Source organism: Rhinolophus ferrumequinum, chromosome 15 (assembly GCF_004115265.2).
Source record: "Rhinolophus ferrumequinum isolate MPI-CBG mRhiFer1 chromosome 15, mRhiFer1_v1.p, whole genome shotgun sequence".
Taxonomy (NCBI): Eukaryota; Metazoa; Chordata; class Mammalia; order Chiroptera; family Rhinolophidae; genus Rhinolophus; species Rhinolophus ferrumequinum.
The window spans coordinates 18318282-18339831 of record NC_046298.1 but is presented as its reverse complement, the minus strand read 5'-3'; the positions used below and the strand labels follow the sequence as shown (position 1 = coordinate 18339831).

Sequence of the window (21550 nt, the reverse complement as noted above, 5' to 3'; positions counted from 1 at the left end):
TATATACACAAGAGTGATACGACAAAAATTTATGTTTAAGTCTCAAGGAACTCTTCAATAAGTAAAATATAAAATCTGTATTTAAAAAAGCATTGTGTCAGTTTATATTGGCCTTATAGGAGGTGTGATCAAACAATATAGTTAATGTTTAAATAAAAAAAATTTATTACAGTAGAAGACACATTGCCATTAATCCCCCTCAAAATACTCCTCCTCATTTCAAATACTTATCCCACCATTCTTGCCACTTTCTGAAGCAGTCCTGGAAGTCCTCTTTCATGAGTGTCTTTAGTTGCGCTGTCGTGGCTGCTTCAATGTCCTGAATCATTTTGACTTTGGGGAAGAGCCAGAAGTTGCATGGTGTCAGATCCGGTGAATAAGGTGGATGAGGACACACCGTAATGCTCGTTTTTGACAGAAATTGCCAATTACCAAAAGCGATGTGTGACACGGAGCATTGTCATGATGGAGGATGACTTACGGCATACTTTAATTCTCTCAACCGTAGCTCATACCAGACTGACTGCACCGATCAAGTTGAAACTTGTCACACTATTATTAAGGTTCAACATATCGGTTCGAGCCGCTTCCCATATTGAAGATCTCTGCCTTTCCCTTGGATGGCACTTGGCAGCAGCATTCACCGTACTTCTTCATCACAACGGAAAGGCTCTGTGTCACACATTGCTTCTGGTACAGCAATTTCTGTCAGATAACAACATTAAGGTGTGTCCTCAGCCACCTAATTTACCAGATCTGGCACAGTGTGACTTCTGGCTCTTCCCCAAAGTCAAAATGACCATGAAAGGTAAACGTTTTGAATTGATTCAGGACATTGAGGCAGCCATGACAGCGAAACTGAAGACACTCACAAAAAAGAACTTCCAGAACTGCTTCAAAAAGTAGCAAGAACGGTGGAATAAGTGTGTTTGAAACGAGGGGGAGTACTTTAAGGGGGATTAATGGCAATGTATCTTTTACTGTAATAATTTTCTTTAATTTAAACATTCATCATATTTTTTATCACATCTCGTATAACCCTACAATATTAATAGTTCATATTATATGCTTATAACATAAAATACAAATTTTTCTTTTTAAAAAAGCACTGGGGCATAGTTTAATTGGCAGTGTTTCTTCTTTCCCACAACAAAATTATGGCATGTTCTACAATCATTTATATCTAAGATTCAATGTAATGTGGTAATACAGGCACAAGGTAGAAGGAAGAACAGTATAAAAGGTATACAATACAAATTAAGCCTGCCTCCCACCCGTCCCCTACAACTTCCGTCTCCAGAAATTATCATCATTTGCATTTAAAGAATTTTTTGAGATATTCTTTCTATATCTACTAGCAAAATTGCATATACATAAAATATCTAACATACAACTATCTAATATAGGATATCTAATATATAAATCTGTCCCTTCTCTTAATACACTATTATGTATCATATTATACACTATAATACTGTTCTGTTTTCCCCTGTAACAGTATAGCCTGTAAATTGTTCCACAGCAGTAAACATACCTCCTCTTTGGTCTTTAAAATGGGTGGAAAACATTTAAGTACACTTTAAATGATATTGAATTTAATAATTAAGTCTAATAATTACAACCATTTTGGATCAACACTCTATCTTAAAAGGAGAATTTCTCCCACTCATTTCAACTTATACTTCTATTATAGTTTACATGTGACATCTAAATGTTTTATAGGGCTTTAATGCACATCAAATTGTTCTCATGGGATAGGAACATTTCACAGGCAAGAAAAGCCAAGTATAAGCAATCTCTACACTAAGAAACTGGATTTTCACACTTGAGAAAGCAAATAATTCTCCAACTAAGAATATCAAGAATAAAGGACCTTGTCAACAAACTTCAAAGTCACTTCCATATCTCACTGCTAACATACCCAAAGGTTTCTGATTAAGAATCCTGGTTACCAAAAGGGAAGAGACACACTTGTTCAACACAAACCTGCTTAAGTTTTATTCAAATAGGAGAAAATTAACATTTTTCAAAATCACTATAACATTATCATCTAATTTCCCAAGATAGGAAGCGAGGAGAACAGTTGTACGAAGAGAGGAAATAGCGCTTCTCAAGATTCTTCTAGGACACCTGTGCCCTCTCTCTAATCAGACTACTCGATTAACTAGCGGTAACTGGGAGTATCTGAAGAAAACCACTCTGCTAACTAATCTTTCAGAGAATATTCTCTAACTCATTGTTGAGAGTAAGAGAGTTGAGGAAAATGACGTAGCTTTTCAGATGCACTGTCCTAAACTCATCTGCCTTCAGCATAACACTGAGGATTAGGGGACAGTGCTTGTGGAGCATCACCGCCACGGACTTCTCTACCTGCCCTGCAGATCGCACAGGAACTGCTCCAAACAGGGACTATACTCACATCAGATACAGCAATGGACTGCACGTCAGCATTTGCGATGAGGTGGTTCTTCACAAGTGTCCCGGTAGCCGAGTCCCAGAACTGCACCTTCCCAGCAGAATCCACACTTATGACAGTGCCATCAGACAGGAAGGCCACACCCCAGATGATACACTTTCGCTTAGACACATTCATATACTGCCTATCCACGAGCATCTTATGAATAGCGCTCCCTGAAAAATAAATGCCCACATTTGAATGGTACTTATTTCTCCTTTGGTTTTCAACAAATGCCTGTGGTAGGCATGTGTTATCTGCCTGAGCACAAACCAGAGAGCCAGTAAAGAGTAGTTATGGTGACCAGTCTCAGAACACCAAAATGGTTGCCTAAGATGAGAGAAGTAGGGGCAGGGGCAGGGACAAATTTTTTTTGAGGGAGGTGAAATGGGAGAGAGACATTTGAGACTTCACTTAAAACTGGCCAACTAACCACAACCATTACACTCTGCTCTTACCAAAACCCCATGGGAAAGGGAGAGACAACAGTGTCCAAATTTGGGAACTGGAAAGAACACAGAAAGTGGTAACTCATTTAGTGGAGCTCTGAAACTAAGTTCCAAATAAGCAATAGGAAAAGCCAAGAAGCCACCTGATTTATACCATGGAACCCTCAGAAAACTCAGGAACTGGTGACCCCAGATATTTTGGAAACAGGTCAAAGTGGGGTGTAAAGGAGGGATTGGTTGAAAGTAAGTTTAAGAAACTTTTAGATCCCTCAGATACCCACCCCTAACTAAGAAGCCGGGCAACTCCCCAAAGACCCACCTCAACAGCAGACTGGAAACCAGTTCTTTGAAGAGGGACATCAGGCATAACTAAGGGTGGGAATACTAGATGGAAAATAGATTACGTGAAGATTTACTAACTGAATGTCGAGAACTCCAGTTTTCTTCTTAGACTGATGATGTCCAGGCTGATTATCACCAGGCAGAATAAAAAAAAAATTCTGGGGAATATGACCAGCACAAAAGATCTAAAGTACCTGTCTTCAGAGCCTAACACCCCAAACAGTTCAGCCAGATAGGTCTTCAGTGAAGCCCATGGGGAGTAGGCTCCACTCAGGACAGCAATCAGCCTTAGGGAAAGCCTTAATAGGAAAGGCAGGGCCCAGACTAAAAGCACATAAATAAACGACAAGGAGGAAACAGCCAGGGTGAAGAACACTTGACAAATGTTATCATGAACAGCCTTAAAAAGAGAAGTTTTAGTATATAATGAAACAAAAAGAGAATGTTGTAAAAAAGGATATTCAGGAAACAAAAAAGAACACGAAAGAAATGAAAAACTCAATAACCAGATTAGAAGATAAAGATGATAAACTCTCCAAGGAAGTAGAGAAAAATGTCAGAGACAAAAAGAGGGGAAAAAGAGATAAGAAAATTAGAAGAGCCAACATTGAAATAATAAAATTCCAGAAAGAGAAAATGGAAGTCCATCTATAAAATAATTATTAGAATTTCCCCCAGAACTGAAAAACACAGGTTTTTGGAACCTATCAAGGGTCCAATAAAAGTGATGTTAACAGATCGATACACCACAAAACATAATTATTAAATTTCAGAATAGTAGGGATAAAGAGAAGTTCCTAAAAGCTCCCGGGGGGGTGGGGGGTGGGAAGAGACACCAGCCCATACAAAGGATCTACTCTCAGAATAGCATCAGATTTCATAATACTAGAGGCTAGAAGACAGTGAAGCCATGGCTTCAAAATTCTAAGGGAAAATAGTTTCCAACCTAGAATCCTTTCTCAAGAACCCTTTCTCAGGATTCACCCAACAAAGGAATAAACCAGGAAACGGGATTTGACCTCAGAGAAAAGCAAAGGAGTTCCCTGGAATGACTGAATAATCAGAGATCAGGATCTCAAAGCTGTGCAGCCGGCCCAGAAACTGGCTACACTGGAGCAGGTCAGAAGGCTCCAGCAGAGAATCATTCAAGATAAAAGTGATAGAAAGAAAATCAGATGTGTCTGAACCCAATTTATACAATTGGAAGAATTAAAGGATGAATTAGTGAGACAGATATACATATGTGTGTGTGTAGAATATGTGTGTGTAGTATGTGTGTGTGTATATCATATGTATACTTACACACGTGTATATACACACATATAGCGAGAGAAACAATATTAATAAAAAGCATATAAGAAAGGAAAGGTAATTTACTACGTGAGTAGTACGACAAAAATGCTACATCCCATGAAAAAACAAAGATTCCTCCCAAAGCAGAAGCAGTAATCCAAGAAAGGACTGAAAGTCACGGTGAACATCTCAGAAGGTTAGTGAGAGGTTAGGTCCCAAAGGTCATTGAAAGCATGACATGGGCTTGAGCTTTTAGAAATCCAGGAATGTGAGAAAAACAGTCACCTGATTTGACATCGAACACACTAATGTAGTCTATGGAGCCAGCTGCAATGTGGGTGCCAGAGGGATGCCAGCTGAGACTCAGGATGCGACCTTGGGAGTTGAACAACAAAAAAGAAAGTGACCTACACATAAATATACAGCAAAGGGTAACTGAGTTCTCCTTCCACAATTATCTATAGGGCTAGTGTTCTACAGTCTTAACTCTCACTACTGCACTCTTGTGAAGAACTATTTTATAACAGATGAGGAACAACTTTGACTTGGGATCCATAAGGAAGTATTTGATACTAACTTTAGTAATATGTAAATGGTTGACGGGAATGTAAATAAGCACAACCTTCTGAGGGTGATCTGGTATAATAGTAACCTAACAAAATGTAAATGTGCACATTTGGCCCAATAATTGCACTGGGAGTTAATATAAGAGAAACACTTGCATGAATGCCCCAAAATATATAAGATATGAAAATACATAAGAATGTTCACTGCAGCACTGTTTGTAGCAGTAAAAAAAAAAAAAAAAAAAAATCCATCATTAGGATTTTGGCTAAATTACAGAAATCATAAAATGCAACGCCATGCACACTAGCATGACTGACATAAAAAGATGTCTGTGATATAACAAGTGAAAAAACAAGATAAAAAATAAGTGCAAGCACTCCCTTGTATTTGTTTAGAAGATTAATTCCAAAATGTTGTCTACTAGTGGAATGAGATATTTTCTCTTTCATGGCTAAACGTATGAAATTTTTAACAAGCATTATATCACCTTTGTAACTGAAAAACAACACCCCAAAGACATTAAAAATAAAATTCTAGTTTTGAGACTTTATGCACACTTGTTAAAACATCACAACGATAAGTGAGAACAAATTGACTTACACAGAAACACGAGTTTTCCTATTTTTGTATTTCTAGTTTTCTATATTACTACTTAACCAGGCAATCACAACTATGCTACACAATAGAGAAAGCCTGAGCTAGGGATGGCTTCCAGCACATACTCTGCACTCAGATAAAGTTAGCACGTAGATAAAATATTACCTGGACCCATGGGAAAATATCCCATCCCCAATGATACAAAAACATAGCTTCTTATTAAGGCTATTTACTAACCCACCAAAAATGATGCTTACTTTTCTGCCGATCAAAATTTCTTTCAAACTGGATTTTGTCTGGGATGATTTGAAATAGTTTCACAGATCCATCTTCACAGCCAATCTATTAGGGGAAAAGAGATAGAAAATAGGAGATAAGCATTTTGTATTTTTTAACTAAATATATATATGTATATATATTTAAAAATATATACATTTCTTCCCTAAAGCGATCACTTGCTCTGAAAGAGAAAAATAGAGAGTGAGAGAAAAAAAGTACTGGTACCAAGAAACTAACAGTATATTTTTGGCAGCCTTCATGCCCTAACCAGAAAGCAGGCTAATCTGTACCTCAATTCCTGCACAGGACATAGAATAGAAGTAAGATTTCACAGAGCATCTCTGTGCTGCAGTGAACATTCTTATATATTTTCGTATCTTACATATTTTGGGGCACTTATGCAAGTGTTTCTCTTATATTAACTCCCAGCGCGATTACTGGGCCATCTCTGTGCCCTAAATAAAAGACCTATTAACTATATAACCTACACGGAGACTTGTCAAGGTATTGTACAAATTAGTGCAAATCAAGAAAATCATAGATTTATCACCGAAAATTAAATCTCTGAAAGCACCATTCTAATGTTAATGGTGTGTGGGGGGGAAGTAGTCTTCTCAGTTTGTGCTCAATTTTTGAGAAACACTGTGGTGAAATAAGTTCTACAGGTTAACTGGTAGAAGGATCTCTCAGAACTTTCAATATACATTAGTGTGTTGTGACTCTACAAAAGAATTTAAGGTACTGTATTCTGAAATGAAATTTATAATAAAACAAAAAGCACAACAAAACAAAAAATCTACATCTCCCAATTCCAAAGAGAACAATGTTTGGAAAATGCTCAACTGAACAACGCTCTCATTTCATAAATGAATAACTGAGGTCCAAAGTGGCAGCAGAAAGGATGCAAAAGGACAAGGGACTTTTGATCCTCAATATCAATCCCAATCTTATATTGGGGTTGCCGGAATCCAGCTCTCATTGGAGTTGTTATATGCCATTTAAAAAAATTTTTTTTATAGGGGAGTATCGGGGAACAGTGTGTTTTTCCAGGGTCCATCAACTCCAACTCAAGTTGTTGCCCTTCAATCTAATTGTGGATGGCACAGCTCAGCTCCAAGTCCAGTCGCAGTGTTCAAGCCTGGTTGCAGAGGGCGCAGCCCACCATCCCATGCAGAAATTGAACTGGCAACCTTGTTGTTAAGAGTTCACACTCTAACCAACTGAGCCATCAGGCCACCCCGCCGTTACATAATTTTAATCTACCTTCCTATGACCACAAGGAAGAAAGTTTAAGTGGGCACAAGAGAAATCTTGGTTTAAATTACCAATAGATGCATACTGACCAAAAGTTGAGAGCCACTGGGACTTGCAGCCATGCTCCAAATGGGTCCTCCAAAGGCATCCATAGCATACTTAATGTTTAATGCCTGCAAATCATATTCAATAATCTCTCCATTGAGTCCGGCACTAAATAGTCGCTGTCCTTTTGCCCAACACAGAGCTTCCGTAGCTCGAGACTCATGACCTGGGAAAAACTACAGAAAGATCGTAACTTCTCAATCCATCACGAATTTACCAGCTATCAGCTAGTGGTCATAGGCAACATGGTAAAAATTAAAATACTTCCCAAGAAATAACTAGTGTGGGGTTTTGTGCTATCAGAAGATCATGTCTATCGACATTTTCATTTTTTCAGTTTTACATTTTAGTTATTTACACAGTTGGTTTTGTTTCTCTTACTAGACTTGTTCTGCAAAATCTTTCAGTAGAATAAAGTTTGTATCCAATTGCATTTGATGTATCTAATTTAAAAAATAATCAACGTAACTCGTAATTGGGTGATGGTTTCAAAGGTGTATACCTTTGTCAAAAGTTATCAATGTGTATACTTTAAATACATGCTGCTTATTGTGTGTCAATTTCACCTGTAAAAAGCTGTTTAAAAAATGAAAGATAAACTAATGCAGCTCACTCCGGCTTTTTATTCAAATTTCAGATTTCCAAGTGCTCTCTTAGCACTCAGGTTTCATACCTATTAAGGCATTTTATTCTTTTGTCTGCTTGACACAAAAGAGAGTAAGCAGGTATAATTTGAACTTAAAAAGGCCAAACTAGTACTTGTGGGCTAAGTGGCTTGCCCAAAGTCAATGACACGAAGAGAATGTAGGTCTTACCTCTCCTAGTCCCTATTTTTTTCACTCCTACAGATACAATTTTTTCTTGCTCTGAGACTGATTAACAGATCCAAGCAATCTTAAATAATAGGGAATATGGAGAAAGCAGACTAGGTTGAATTAGTCAATTGTTGAAAAAACAGATGAGAGAAGAAAATAAGAGACACTACTAGGTAAGGAATGGTTGACTTATTCATTCAACAAATATTAACTCAGCAGTGGCTTTGTACTAGCAGACACTTGCTAAATGTTAGGGATACGGTCGTGAACATCACTGACATGGTCCCTGTTTACGTAAAATTTGAAGTTCAGTGGAGAAAAAATACATTAAACAAACATACAAACTATCATAGTCACAGCTGTCATAAATGACAGAAAAACACAGGATGCAACAAGCATGTATCATAGCATGTTTTTCATACTACAGAATGTGACCTAGTTGTGGTGGCCAATAATTTTTAAACTTCTATTAATTCTTCAGGGGTCAGCTCCATAAGTCATCCCTTTCCAAGATTCCTAAACCCACCTCATCAGAATAAGGCATCTCTCCACTAAGATTCTATGCTTGTGCTTAGCTTTATATAAAAATTACCAGTGTTTGGAAACTGTATACTCATCTTTTCCCCAGTGGACTCTGAGCTCCTTGAAGGTAGGGCCTCAGATATTCATCTTTATGCCTAATACTTGCCACTCACTCATTCAGAAATATTTACAAAGTGCCTACATTCCAAGTACTAGGCTGCTGGGCACAGAATTCATTCATTTATCCATCTATCCATTTACGTTACATTGCCCAGGGCATATAAAGCACTCAATACATGTGAATTGAATTAAATGTTGCACATGAAATCAGTAGTCAGTGCCTTTGAAAAAAATGCTGCTGTAACAGCCCTCTGCATACATCCAAATGGTACTTTGTCTAATTTAAAATCTCCTTTACTCCCAAATATAGGCATGTAAGTCTACATCCTCTCAGACAGGTGAACTTAGGAATCCATCTTCCTACTATCACATCACCAAAAAGTTTAACATAAAAATGTTTCATCGATTTTTCTGAACTGACAGTGACATTGGTACTGACACCCCCAAGCAGGAAATGTCACCTTACCAAAGTTGCAATGGTGCGAAAACTGATATAAAGCAATGGTCTTGACAATTTTCCTTCTTGTGCCCAAAGAATCCAGCAAACCTCCGTTTCCAAATGACAGTGAGCCGCCACAATTCCTAGGTAGGACCTTTCTAACCAGCAGTACACAGATCAAAACTCTGGGCTTCTTCTCATCAGTCAGACAAGAAATCGCATGCTACAGAAGTAGTTCAAAACAACTACAGAGAGGGTAGGGAGAGTCACTTGTTTATGATCCCTTTGACTACAGAAGACATACAAGTTTTTGTAGAACTGAACTTAAGAAGAAAATTAACATCAGAAACACCAAATCAGGTTCCCAAATGACTTACTTTCTCCTGAAAGTAGTTTGCTGACAAGTTATAAATTTCCACAGTGCCATCTGTTCTTGAAACTGCCAATCTGTTTGACTGGTTATTGTAAGCCACACAGCGGATCCCTGATGGAACATAATTAAAGAAACGAACTCGATGGACGTTAAATTCACCCATTCCTAGGAGAGGAAAAGAGAGTCATTGTTAAAAGTTAACTGCAGTATGTCATATGTATTGTCCCTCATTATCACTGTTCTGGATGGAAGTCTCAAACTGTATCTTGTTGAGGTTCATTTCTAAGTATCTAACGAATGATATTTTCATTCCACACACAAGACTCTATCAACCTCCACAAGCTAAAGATTCTTCTGCAAAAAATTTGAAAGATCAACACATAGACCATCACCTAGACTTCTAACAATCCTGACAACTGCCTGAAGGAAGCAGTCTGGGGTGACAATCTAAAACCTGACCTTCAGCAATAAACTGAACATAACCTCATTTTCTAATGGGAGTGAGCACTTGAACGATGGGAGACACATGGAGTTGACCAGTTGTATCCCAGGAAGAACTAAGGTCCTCCTTTCTATTTTGTGAATGAGGTTTCTTGGAGGGTGAAGAAGTTAAGCATCACGACCACTTTAAAGAGGCAAGAAATGCTGACAGCCTAAATCAGTTTCTCCAAATAAGGTCTTCAGAACTCCTGAATCAAAATCACCTCGAAAAATGGTTTTTAAAAATCCAAGATTCCAGATCCTATTCCATAGCTTCAAAATTCCAATCTCCTGGGGGCGGGAATCTACATTTTAGCAAGCACCTCTCCTTAACTTGACTGCAGGCAAAGTTTGCCAACCACAGACTCAAACTATGGTAGTGTCGGTGGGCTGAGAGGGCAGGCAGAATCTTGAGCTCCTCATGGAGGACATGGTCTGGCATCTGACAACTACCCCTTCCACCCCATCCCCGCCGCCAACAAACGCACTCGGCAACGGTAGAGGCCGGGTCTGGTTCGCCCCTCACTCGTCCCCCTTTAAGGTTAGGAAGAAGCTGTGGGCAGAACTAGGTGTTTTCGGCCCGGCCCGGCAAAGAGGGCGTCTGAAGCACGCACAAGGTCTCCGCCTCCCCTTCCATGTCAGGGAACCTCTTAGCAGCCCCTTCCCGGCCTGGACACAGGGAACCGGAGAGCTCCATCGGCGTCGACCCAGAGCAGGCCGGACCCCCTCAAAAATTCCCTCTCCCGCAGCGGCTCTTCACACCCCTTCCCCAACTCACCCGCCGATCGGCGCGGGCCTCTCTCCGCCCCGGACCCACGTGCGCGCGCGCTCTGCCCCGGAAGTGCTCGCGGCGCAAGGCCGGAAGTGCGCAGAGAGTGCTCGCGGCAGCGGCGGCGACGGCGGCGGGAGGTTCGGTTGTCGCCCGTTGGCCGCGCGGCCCCGCGCTCGGCGGCCGCCATTGCAGGTCAGGCCGCGGGCGGGGGGTGCGGGAGGCCGCGGGAAGCGAGGGCCAAGCCGGGGATGGGGGCGAGGGTACGAGGGAGCGGGAAGCCAGGGAGCTGGGGCCGGGCGGGGCGCGCGGCTCGGGGAGAAGAATGGCGAGCGGAGGGGCGGGGAGCGACGGGCGGGGGAGGGGAGGCCAGGAAGGGGGAGGGGAGCAGGGAGGGCCGGGCAGAGGTGGGGGCGAACCAGGGGGGGTCCCGGGGGTAGGAAGGTCGGGAATTGTGGGGGAAGGGAGCGGTGTGGAGACCGAAGGTGGAGGGAAGGAAGGGAGCGGGCGGAGCGGAGCAGGGCGGAAAGGATGGCCGAGCGCGGGCAGAGGACGGAGAAGGGGGCGGCGCGGGCCGGATCCTTGAGGTATGTGTGGAAAGGGGCTCTTCCCCAGTGGGGAGGGATCCCAGCATGCGAGGCTTGCGGGAGCGGGGTAGAACTGGAACCCAAGAAGTAGCGGGAATACCAGAAAGGATTCCGGAGGGGCGGTTAGGATTGAGAGGTTTGTTCGAGGGAACATTTTAAATGGGGGGAGGCTGCTGGGAGAAGTAATTTTGGAGGGTGGTTGGAAGGAAGGCACAGTCTGGAGAGTGATCCCGGTTCTTTTGTGGGCGGAGTGAGAGAAGAGCGAAGAGTGGGGTGGGGTCCTAAAGGAACGAAGTACTTCGGAATATAAAGGGGATTAGGGAATGATTTGGAGAATGAGGGTGGTAGAGGGAAAACGTTTAAAGAGTAATCTTTCGGAGGAGGGTGAACGGCCTGGAAGATCACTCTAGTTGGGGGTGTGAAGTAAGATAGTGTAAAGAATAATTTCCCTGGGAGGTAGGAGAATGGGTGAAACAGCATAGTAAGAGGGTCCTAGCGAGAGTCGGGGGGTAATTTTGGAGGGGGTTGGGGAAGAGGATTGTGGGCGGGACCAGAAATAGGAAGTGTTTGTAGCTGAAACTGAAGGGATGGGAGGGAGCTCGGGGGAGGGTGGAGAAGATGGGGGCTGGTGGGAGGAGAATGCAGGATAGAGGGAGACCTTAAGGTGGGCTAGAAAGGAAGGGGCTTTGGGGAAAATCAGGGTGCCGTACCCGTGAGAGGAGAAACTGTTCAGATGGGGCTGCAGAGTAGGAGAAGATGGAGAAAACTGGAGTAACTCAGATCGACTGAAGCCATCTTTTCCACCCATTGTCTACAAATACCAGTAATTGATTCCCTCCATCATGGGAATCCTAAAATGTGATGGGAAAGTACCACGTGTATGCATAGTATCCACACACGTTTACGAACACACTCTTCGCTAATTAAAAGTTTGGAAGCATTCAGTTCCACCTACCCTCCAAAGCCCCTTTTTGGAGGGAAGCAAGATTCTCATTTAGAAACAGGATTTTAGCATTTGATACAAGGCTGTCGAGACAAGATCCCCTTTGCAACTTAGACCATCCCTTTGAGTCACAAAACCACAGTAACACTGCTAATAAAAATAATCGGTATTCATTTGTATGTAAACTTCCTGAATTGTTCATTCGGTGGAAAGGCATACAGAGAAATAGTCATGTTTAGAGGGAAAACCTTCCAGAACTTAATTCCTGAAGCAGTTTGGTAAACCCTGACTGCCATGTTTGAATTGTTCTATTATATAAATCTGATTTTATTCTGATGACCGCTGCTTCTATAGAATGTTTTACTCCACTACAAACATTAAAATAATTACAGAGTGTAGTATTAAGACATTCTATTGGACATAATACAAAGAAAAAGCCATGTTTCTCCAGGTAATCAATAGCGTGATCCTAAAGGCTTACCATGTGTTAGGCACTGTGCTGAGGATTTTATATTTATAACTTCATTTAATTCTCACAAAAGCACTTTGAAATAGGTTCTTTTTTTATGCCTGATTTATTGGTGGGGACTGAAACTTGAGGTTAAACTATCCCCCTCACACATAGGATAAGTGGCATAATCACAGAATCCAGATCTGACAACTTAAGTTCTCCCTGTATCCCTAAACACACAGAATAGTCCCTGGGACCAAATCAGAGCTCAATAAATGATCATTGTTGGCCTAGCAAGTTGCAAACGTATTTTGTGTCCTGTATTTAATAATTTTTTTTTTAAGAATTGTAAAGTTAAAGCCTTTATTCCCTTAAAGAAAAAAAGCTTAAAATACAAGAAAGGTTCTAATGAAAACAATTCATAAAACATTTAGCTCTAGTAAAATTTAATTATTTGTAGCTATGTTAAACCATTGAATCAAAGCCCCTTTTTCAGTAAAAGCTGTATGTTCTATTTAATTTGATACATATCACTTTCTTCTGCCACATTTTATTTTGGGGGCAGTTACCATTATGAAGATCATTGCTCACACTGTTCTGTATAAGACATAAGACGTTAGTCATTTTTTAACAGTTTAACATTTAACAATTCAGAAACCAAAAGGATAAGATAATTTTGATTAAAATGAATCAGTGACGAATGTCCTCTAAAATCAATTGGATATGATAATAAACAGGCTATTTATTGTTGGGTTTTAACTGACTGCCCCACAGATGTAATAGCTACTTTGGTGGCAAGTTATGAGATCTTCCACATAGGTTACTTGCCACATAGGTTCCTTACTGAGTAAAGCAATCAGAAGTTCTCATACAGACATACTGTATACCTACTTTGGCCCTTAAACCTGTCTAGAGTAGTAATCTCAAGGAGCAAGGAGAATAATAGGATTCAGATTATAGGATCTTTTAAGGTGCTAAAGTAGAATTTTCAAATTTTACTGTAGATGTACTGTAGGGGAGAGCGGTCTGTGAGAGGACTGCAAGAGAAGCCATATTGTGGAGGGGTTGGGGTTCACATTCCAGCTCTACAGTTTATTAGGTTTGTGACTAATTTAGCTTCTCTTAAACCTGTTTTCCTCATCTGTAAAATGGGAGTGATAAGACAGTGCCTGTGTCATAGGATTGTTTTCATTTCGGAAATGAAAGTTTGAGAAATGAAGCCTTTTGTATAGTAAAAATACTTTGCCTGGATTTTTTTCTTAGAAACTGTGGCATTTTGATTTTTCATATTTTTAATAATTTAAATAGTAACTAACTTCAAAGTAGAGATAACCAAATAATAAGGGTGTATCCCAGATTGTTCTGATTACAGTCAAACCTTTTGGGTTTTGATTAGGATTCCCGTTATGGATCTGGATTGGTTCTGAGACTGCAGGTTCCTTTGCTGCTCTGGTTTGTTCAGGGGTCTTAGTCATCTGGAGCATTTTTCTGAGAAGAAGCAACAGTATCTTAACTTTACCCAGGCCTTCCAAACTAGCTGCAGGCCTTAAGACTGGCATGATCTGGGCGAGCTTAGATAAGGAACATTTCTAGAAATTTTGAGGCTCCCAAAAAAGGCTTGGGTGTTTTTTTTTTTTTAAGTAGGAAAATAATTAGGATTTAAATGTATGAAAAAAATTCCTTTACAGAGCGAAAGGCACCTAAGTTAGGAATATATTACTAGAACTTATGTATTGTTTATTTAGCTTTACTGAAGGTCCAGAAAAACCGAGTAGAAAAAGTGTCCCTCTTTTATGAGTGGGGTTGATAAAAATAATTCATTGCAGGGCAAAGAGGTTTGGGTTTTTCCCTATACTTTCCTATTTCTCCCAAGTCCAGAGTCTAGTCATGGATTTAATGAATTTATCCTTTTGAAAAGTGACACTACAGAAATTTCTCCCTGGCACTACGGTTACATTGTCAACTTGGAATTATTCTTAACCAAAGACAAGTTGGTCTTAGCCAAATCTGGGATTAAACTCAGGGCTCTTTAAAGAAATAGGTGCTGGGTGAGCTCTTCCATTAACTCCTTTTCGTTTTATGATTTGATATATTCATCAAACTGTGCCTTCAAATGTTGCTCTTGATAAAACTGCAGTTTCTACAGAAGCAGTATCGTAGAACACTTAGAAATTGCTTTAGTTGTCTGTTGTCTTTAAGTGTTGATGGAATGAGTTGAGACTGAAGACTTACAAATCTGTTTATTATACAGAAAATATTCATTGTAATGTTATCGTATTCATTATTACTAATAGATTTGATTTGTATTATACTTCACTTTTTTGTTTTCCTATTAACTGACTACTCTCAAGGGGATGAGGACAGACTAGGCTGCATGTTCTCATCCTTTTTAGTCAACTCCACACTAAGTGAAATACATATTCCCAGTCCCATCCATCAGGTGTGTCCTAAGTAACCAGGTATACCTACCTACTTTAGCCCTTAACAAATTTTTAAATTTGATAGAGATGCTTAGACCCTCATATACATAAGTGTAACCAGGTCAGTTTGCGGCTTCCTATGAGCTAGTCTCACAAACTGGGTATGAATTCATTTGTATTCACATCTGCAGCATCCCAGTAGGTCTAGCACAAGTTTTTTACCAGCCTCACTGGGTTTAGCCCCAGAATGGTGAGGCTGTAGGCCACAGAATTCTTATTTTCAGGAGCATTATTAGTAGATGTCTGCCAGTATCAGTAAATGTACTCAGGCAGGGCCTCCTACATACGTGTGCTCATTGAAGTACTGGTATTAGTATGTGGGTACAGCTACTCTGACCCAGCTGCCAGGCACCTATTTTCCTTGGCCCACTGAGGCCACTGTTCTGAATTCCTGTTCTAACAGGAAACTTTACAGGAAGTGAGGAATGCACTGAAAATAATTCTGCATCCCCTTTTCCTAAACAGTCCACATGACTGCCTCAGACGTGGTCAGAGGCCTTGGAGATTGACCTTCCCTGCCATGATTTACCTGGAACATGTGTATGAGCTGTTTAAACACATTGCTTCTCTGAAACCACCTATATTTTACTATAGCTTATACACATCACGGAGACTGTACTGCATCATCAGTCCTTAAAAGCTTATGTACAAGAACCCCCTCTTAATCTATATACATTTATTAACCTTTAGAAACTCAATGACTTCATTTTCTAGTTATTGAGCCTGTTTTGATTCATGACTAAAATACACCTACCGTTCTCTAAATTATAGTCAAAATTATACTGTGGAAATACAGATTTATTCATTTTATCCTCTAAAATAATAGGTATTCATCTGAATAGAACTTAAGGAATTTAAGGCATTTTTTTTGCACATATTATGTCTTCACAATAGTTGAATGAGTCAGATAACCGAGGTGTTAGCCCCACAGTCATTAAGTGACTTAGGTATGATGACAGTTACAGTAATGAGTTCCATAATTACAGGCTGGAACCTGAATTTAGGCCTTCTGATTTTAAATTGTTATCCTTTCTCCTTCAAGAAACCTTAGAAGAATTTTTAAAATGCTTTTGGTGGTTCTTTCGATGGTCATGGTAGTGCCTCCTTATCTGTCAGGTGACCTTTGCCCTCCTGAACTAGTCTGTTACCTGTTCTCAAGTGTTGCTACAACTGGTGCTGCTTCCAGTGCTGCTTCCAAAGGTCTGGCTTATTCGAGGATGCCCTCTTGATTCCCTGTTGCCCTTCTGACCAGCTCTTGCATGTATGCAGAGCCTGCCTGATGGCTTTTCATTCTCACTGGCACTGGGATTTCTCCTTTGGGAGGACAGAATTGGGTAGTCCTTTGTAGATAAAGTCAGATGGCCTAGGTTCTTAGGCTGCCTCTGCCACATACTAGTTGTGTGTTCCACATACAAGCAAGTGTATCTCTCAGTAGCTTTATCTGCAAAATAGGGGTAAGTACTTGTCGCATAGAGTTGTCACAGCAATTGAGATACCACCTATATATGTGCACAACATCTGATTCATAGTAAAAATTCAATAAATATTAGCTGCCGTTTATATTAGGTTGGTGCAAAAGTAATTGCAGTGTAAAAGGTTAAAAATTGCAAAAACCGCAATTACTTTTGCAGCAACCTAACATTTCAAGTCCAGTGGCTTGACCAACCTCATGTTCCCAAAGTGTGTTTAGTGCTCAAGAATAGAGATTCTGCCGTCCTATAAGGCTGTTCGCAGTATACTTTTCCTTGGAGATCCAAAATGAAGATTAACAGATCAGTAAAGAAACCTGTTTAACTTTATCAGGTATTTGCTAAGCTTGAGCACAGTTACAATATCTGTTAACTTGCTGTACAGTTGGTAAATATTGGACTAATAACATTCCACTAAGCTCCATCTATTCACTGGAAAGACATACAGAAGCTGTAGTTTAGAATCCCCATCCCCTCAACCCTCATGAATGTATCCTTCCCAGAAAGACAAGTCAAGGCAGTTTCAGGCAGAAATGTCCCATTTTAACCTATTCTTGTAGAGTACCACAAAACTTGCCACCAGGTGGTGCTGTTGTATAAAATGTGTTAGGGTATTTAAGTGAAAGATGGTTAAAGCATTTGATGAGATTCACATTAGAAAACAGACTCCTAGTCACTAAAGTCTGAAGGACTTTTCAGTTTTCTTGGCTTTTAGTTAAAGGAGGTCCTTTGAACCTTGAAATATCAGATAACCAAAATGGTAGACATGAAATTTACATCACCAAAAAAAAATAAATCTAAAAATTCCTTAGCTTTTTTTTTTAGAAAGACGTAGAATGGAAAATAGAATAATATCCTTGAAAAAGGCAAGTTAGCATAGTGGTCAAGAGCCTGGGCTGTGCAATGTATGTCTTGGGTTCAAATCCTGGTTCTTTTAACTAGTAGCTATGTGACCTTGAACCCAGTTGTGATACCTATTAACTGTTCACACTGTAGTTGATCCTTGATGATCTTAAGCAATTTTATATGTACATCAGTTTTTTAAAGTTTATAGTTTGTTTAGAGGAATGAAATAAAATGTATCTAAAGCACCTAGAAAAGCACATAGCACACAGTAAGTGGTAAACATTAGCTAGCATTATTATCCTAAATCTTTTTTTTCCTCTACAGCTTATTTTCAGTTGCTTTTTAAAGACGGAAGGCTCATGGTGCAAATTGTTGTTTCCAGGTGAGTACATTTTGAGACTTTTTATTTAGTTTGAATGATTAGGGCTATATAGGTTTGATATTTTCTTGGAAGAAATAGGGTCCTCAGGTGCATCTTGCACAAATCTTTGCATTTCAATCTCTAATTCAGTGCGTAGCACTGCCCAGTTTCCCAAGAACTTGTGCTCAACAGAGTTCCTTTGGGCCTTGAATGGTGGTGTAGGATACTATTCATCCTTCACCCCTCAAAAATATTGTAACCGCCAGCCCTTTGCTTGCAGTGCTGGGGCTGGAGGCCTGGCAGAATGGGTGCTGATGGAACTACAGGGGGAGATCGAGGCTCGCTACAGCACTGGATTAGCTGGAAACCTCCTGGGAGACCTACATTACACCACTGAGGTGAGGGGGCTTTTTTTTCCCTGCCTAATGCCTCAGGAAAGCAAGCTACACCAAGGTGGTGCTCCCAGGATCCAGAGTGAGGACTGCCCTCAGGTTTGTGATCAAGGTCTAGCTAATCTGCTAAGCTGTTTGTTCTCCCCCCACCTCTGTAGTAGCAGGGGAGATGAGCTTTGGGGAATCGCAAAAGGTCACAGTTCTAAAAGTGAAAATTCTCTTACCTGGGCAAAAAAGGACACAAGGGTGGGTTGTCCTCCGTGGATGCTCAGCAATGTTAGACTCAGCCCAGGGAGTGTAGGTGCCAGCATGTCTGCCACGAGCATCGCTAGGAAGTACCTGAGTGTATGACCTTGCCCTGAACCTCAGGCGTCTTATTCTTGTTCTGCCAAAGGGAATCCCTGTGCTGATCGTGGGGCATCACATCCTGTTTGGGAAAATCATCCACCTGGAGAAACCTTTTGCGGTCCTTGTCAAACACACTCCTGGGGAGCGGGACTGTGATGAGCCAGGTGGCAAGACTGGCACCCGGTACCTGGTGACAGCGCTCATCAAAAACAAGATCCTGTTCAAAACTCGCCCCAAGCCCATTATCACCAACGTCCCCAAGAAAGTATGAAAGAACCCCGGATTTTCCCTAGAGAGCGGCCAACTCCTTGGACTCGTGCTCCACTGCCACCTCGAGGACGGTTCGACAGTTCCCTGGGACCACAGGGGGGTCCTGTTCTAAACACAGGCCACCCACTGAGCATGAACTCGGATTCCTTCCTTATGGCAACTGGTTCTCTTGGTGGAAATCTGGCCCCGTTTCCAAGGAACCCATCTCCTTTTCCAACTTCATCAGGCTCATTGGCTTCAAATCCAGCACCTTTCCCTGCTGGTGCTCGTGATCCAAGCATGGCTTCTTTTCCAAGAGGGATGAATCCCACTGGCACAGGTGCAGTTTCTTTTCCAAGGCCAGGTGGCCTCTTAGGGCCAGGGCCAGGGCCAGCTCTAAACCCTAGAGCAGGGGCTCTTTCAGGGCCAGGGCCTCTGTCTAACCCAAGAATAGGGGGTCTCCCAGGGCCAGGTCCTATGTCCAACTCAAGGGCAGGGGGTCTCCTGGGAACAGGTCCTGACTCCAGAGGTGGTGGCCCCTTAGGCCCTGGATCAGGACCCAACCTGAGAGCAGGTATCTTGTTGCCTTCTGGGAATGGTCCTCCCAGTACTAGACCCGTTGGCCTGGGCTCTGGACCAAGTCCCAATCTGAGATCAGGCTTCATAGGTACAAACCCTGCCCCAAGGTCAGGTATGTTTCCAGGCCCCAGCCTTGGGCCTAACCCAAGAGCAGGGGGCCTGGGCCCAGGCCTTGGGCCCAACCCAAGGGCAGGTGGCCTGGGCCCAGGCCCTAATCTGGACACCAGAGCAGGTGGCCTCTTGGGCACAGGATCTGGTCTTAACTTAAGAATGGCTGGACCTCAAGGCCTAGATCTTGCCCCCATTCTGAGAGCAGCAGGTCTTTTAGGAGCAAATTCAGCTTCTTTCTCACAGGCTTCTGGAAACATGGGCACAAGCCCATCTTCCATGGCAAGAATACCTGGCCCCATAGGCCCAAACTCGGGTCCTGGCTCTCGGGTAATGAGCCTTCCTGGGCCAAGTCCATCTTCCATGTCAAGGGCTCCTGGCCCCATAGGCCCTAATTCAGCTCATTTTCCAAGGCCAGCTGGCCCAATGGGGGTAAATACTAATCCCTTTCCAAGGGGGACAGGTTCAGGCGGACTGAACCCAGCTGCCTTCTCTCAGTCTTCTGGTACATTGGCTTCAAACCCAGCTACTTTCCAGAGGTCTGTGGGCCTCCAGGGCTCAAATTCAGCAATTTTCCCAAGAGCCTCTGGACAGCTAGGATCCAACCCAGCTAACTTCCCAAGGGCCACTAGCTTACAGGGTCCAAATCCAGCTACCTTCCCAAGGTCTACAGGCCCATTAGGCCCTGGTCAGGTTACTTTTCCCAGGTCAGCTCCTGGGCCCCTTGGCTCTTGCCCAGCAGGCCCTGTGGGTATCAACCCAGCTCCTTTTGCAAGGCCAACTGGGACTCTGGGTCTAAACTCAGCTTCCTTACCAAGGATGAATGGCCCTGTAGGCAAGACCTTGGTCCCATTTCCTAGAATGGGGAGCCTTCCTGGCACAAATCCAGCTGCTTTCCCCAGACCAGGGGGTCCAATGGCTGCAATGTACCCAAATGGAATGTTACCCCCTTAAACAGCATTTTTCTCTCCAGGACCACTTTGGTTTCCAGGCATCGTGGTTCTGAGCAGAGGCTGTGTTTTAGGTAAAAGGGTAGATACGGAGCTACAGTCTGAAGTACATAGCTGGGGCTCAAGTTCAAATGAGCCATCTTTTTCCTCTGCTTCTTTCTTGATTGAAGGTGAAATGTTTTTTTGTGGGACATGGACTACGGCAGGTGGGGAATGGTCCTGGCCTTGAGAGAAAGGATCCCCAGCCTTCTAGAAGCCGCCTGGGCTTGCCCCACAGCTTTCTACCCCTTGTTTCTTACTAGTTTCTTGAATTGTTCTTGTGGACTTTTCCTCAGGGATACATTGGCTTGCAGGTCCCAATTCATATGTAGTCCCCTGCTCACCACTGGAGAATCAGCTCACTGCTCTCTAGAAATGTTGCATTGGTGAACGGACCATGCTTCAGCAACTGTGACCTGGGCATCTTGGACCTGGTCATCCTCTACTGCCGTACCGTTCCCTAGGGGCTTGAACACAGAACAGGGAGGTGGGCAACCACTTCATAGACCCACCAAATACAATTTCTGCTTGACTGGTCCTGCAACTTCCATTTCCGGGACTTAAGACCAGAATCAAGGCTCTACAGCTCATCCAACTCCCTCTCCACTGACTCCCAATCAAAGAACCTCAAAATTTAAACTGATGTGGATGGGAATTAGGGTGGGGGTGGGGGGAGTGAAGGGGAGAAATCACTGTGCTTTGTTCAGCCTGACGTGAAAGAATGGTTGTTTTTCCTGCATTGTATCTTTTCTTACTGTTTCTTTAATAAATGGGATGAGAGGGCTGCTGGTGTCACTCCATTTTGTTACCTGTTCCACAGAGAAGGAAGTTTACCCACTGCTTTTCATTGTTTCAGCTTGGCCACAATCCTACGTTATCTGCCAGATAA

At 42.0% G+C, this 21550-nt stretch overlaps 3 protein-coding genes across 5 annotated transcripts in view; 2 read left to right on the top strand and 1 right to left on the bottom strand.

Moving 5' to 3' along the window:
• UTP4 (UTP4 small subunit processome component) overlaps positions 1-11049 on the bottom strand; it is a 30488-nt gene extending 19439 nt beyond the window's left edge. Inside the window, exons 1-6 of one of the 3 annotated variants that reach the window (XM_033128878.1) lie at positions 10869-11049; positions 9615-9721; positions 7326-7517; positions 5961-6045; positions 4825-4914; positions 2420-2631 (exon numbers count right to left, since the gene is read on the bottom strand). In XM_033128878.1, coding sequence (XP_032984769.1) covers positions 2420-2631; positions 4825-4914; positions 5961-6045; positions 7326-7517; positions 9615-9721; positions 10869-11049 — 867 coding nt within the window. Of the gene's footprint in view, positions 1-2419; positions 2632-4824; positions 4915-5960; positions 6046-7325; positions 7518-9614; positions 9776-10578; positions 10815-10868 lie in introns of those variants that run through there. The other 2 variants (XM_033128877.1, XM_033128879.1) reach the window with 2 other exon arrangements.
• Positions 10943-19325, top strand: CHTF8 (chromosome transmission fidelity factor 8). Its single transcript, XM_033128888.1, has 4 exons — positions 10943-11054; positions 17960-18017; positions 18277-18394; positions 18783-19325. Exons 2-4 carry the CDS (start codon positions 17995-17997, stop codon positions 19005-19007), a joined length of 366 nt encoding a protein of 121 aa, XP_032984779.1. The 5' UTR covers positions 10943-11054; positions 17960-17994; the 3' UTR covers positions 19008-19325.
• Positions 18969-21439, top strand: DERPC (DERPC proline and glycine rich nuclear protein). Its single transcript, XM_033128887.1, has one exon. It carries the CDS (start codon positions 19004-19006, stop codon positions 20624-20626), a length of 1623 nt encoding a protein of 540 aa, XP_032984778.1. The 5' UTR covers positions 18969-19003; the 3' UTR covers positions 20627-21439.
• Positions 21440-21550: the final 111 nt, after the last annotated feature.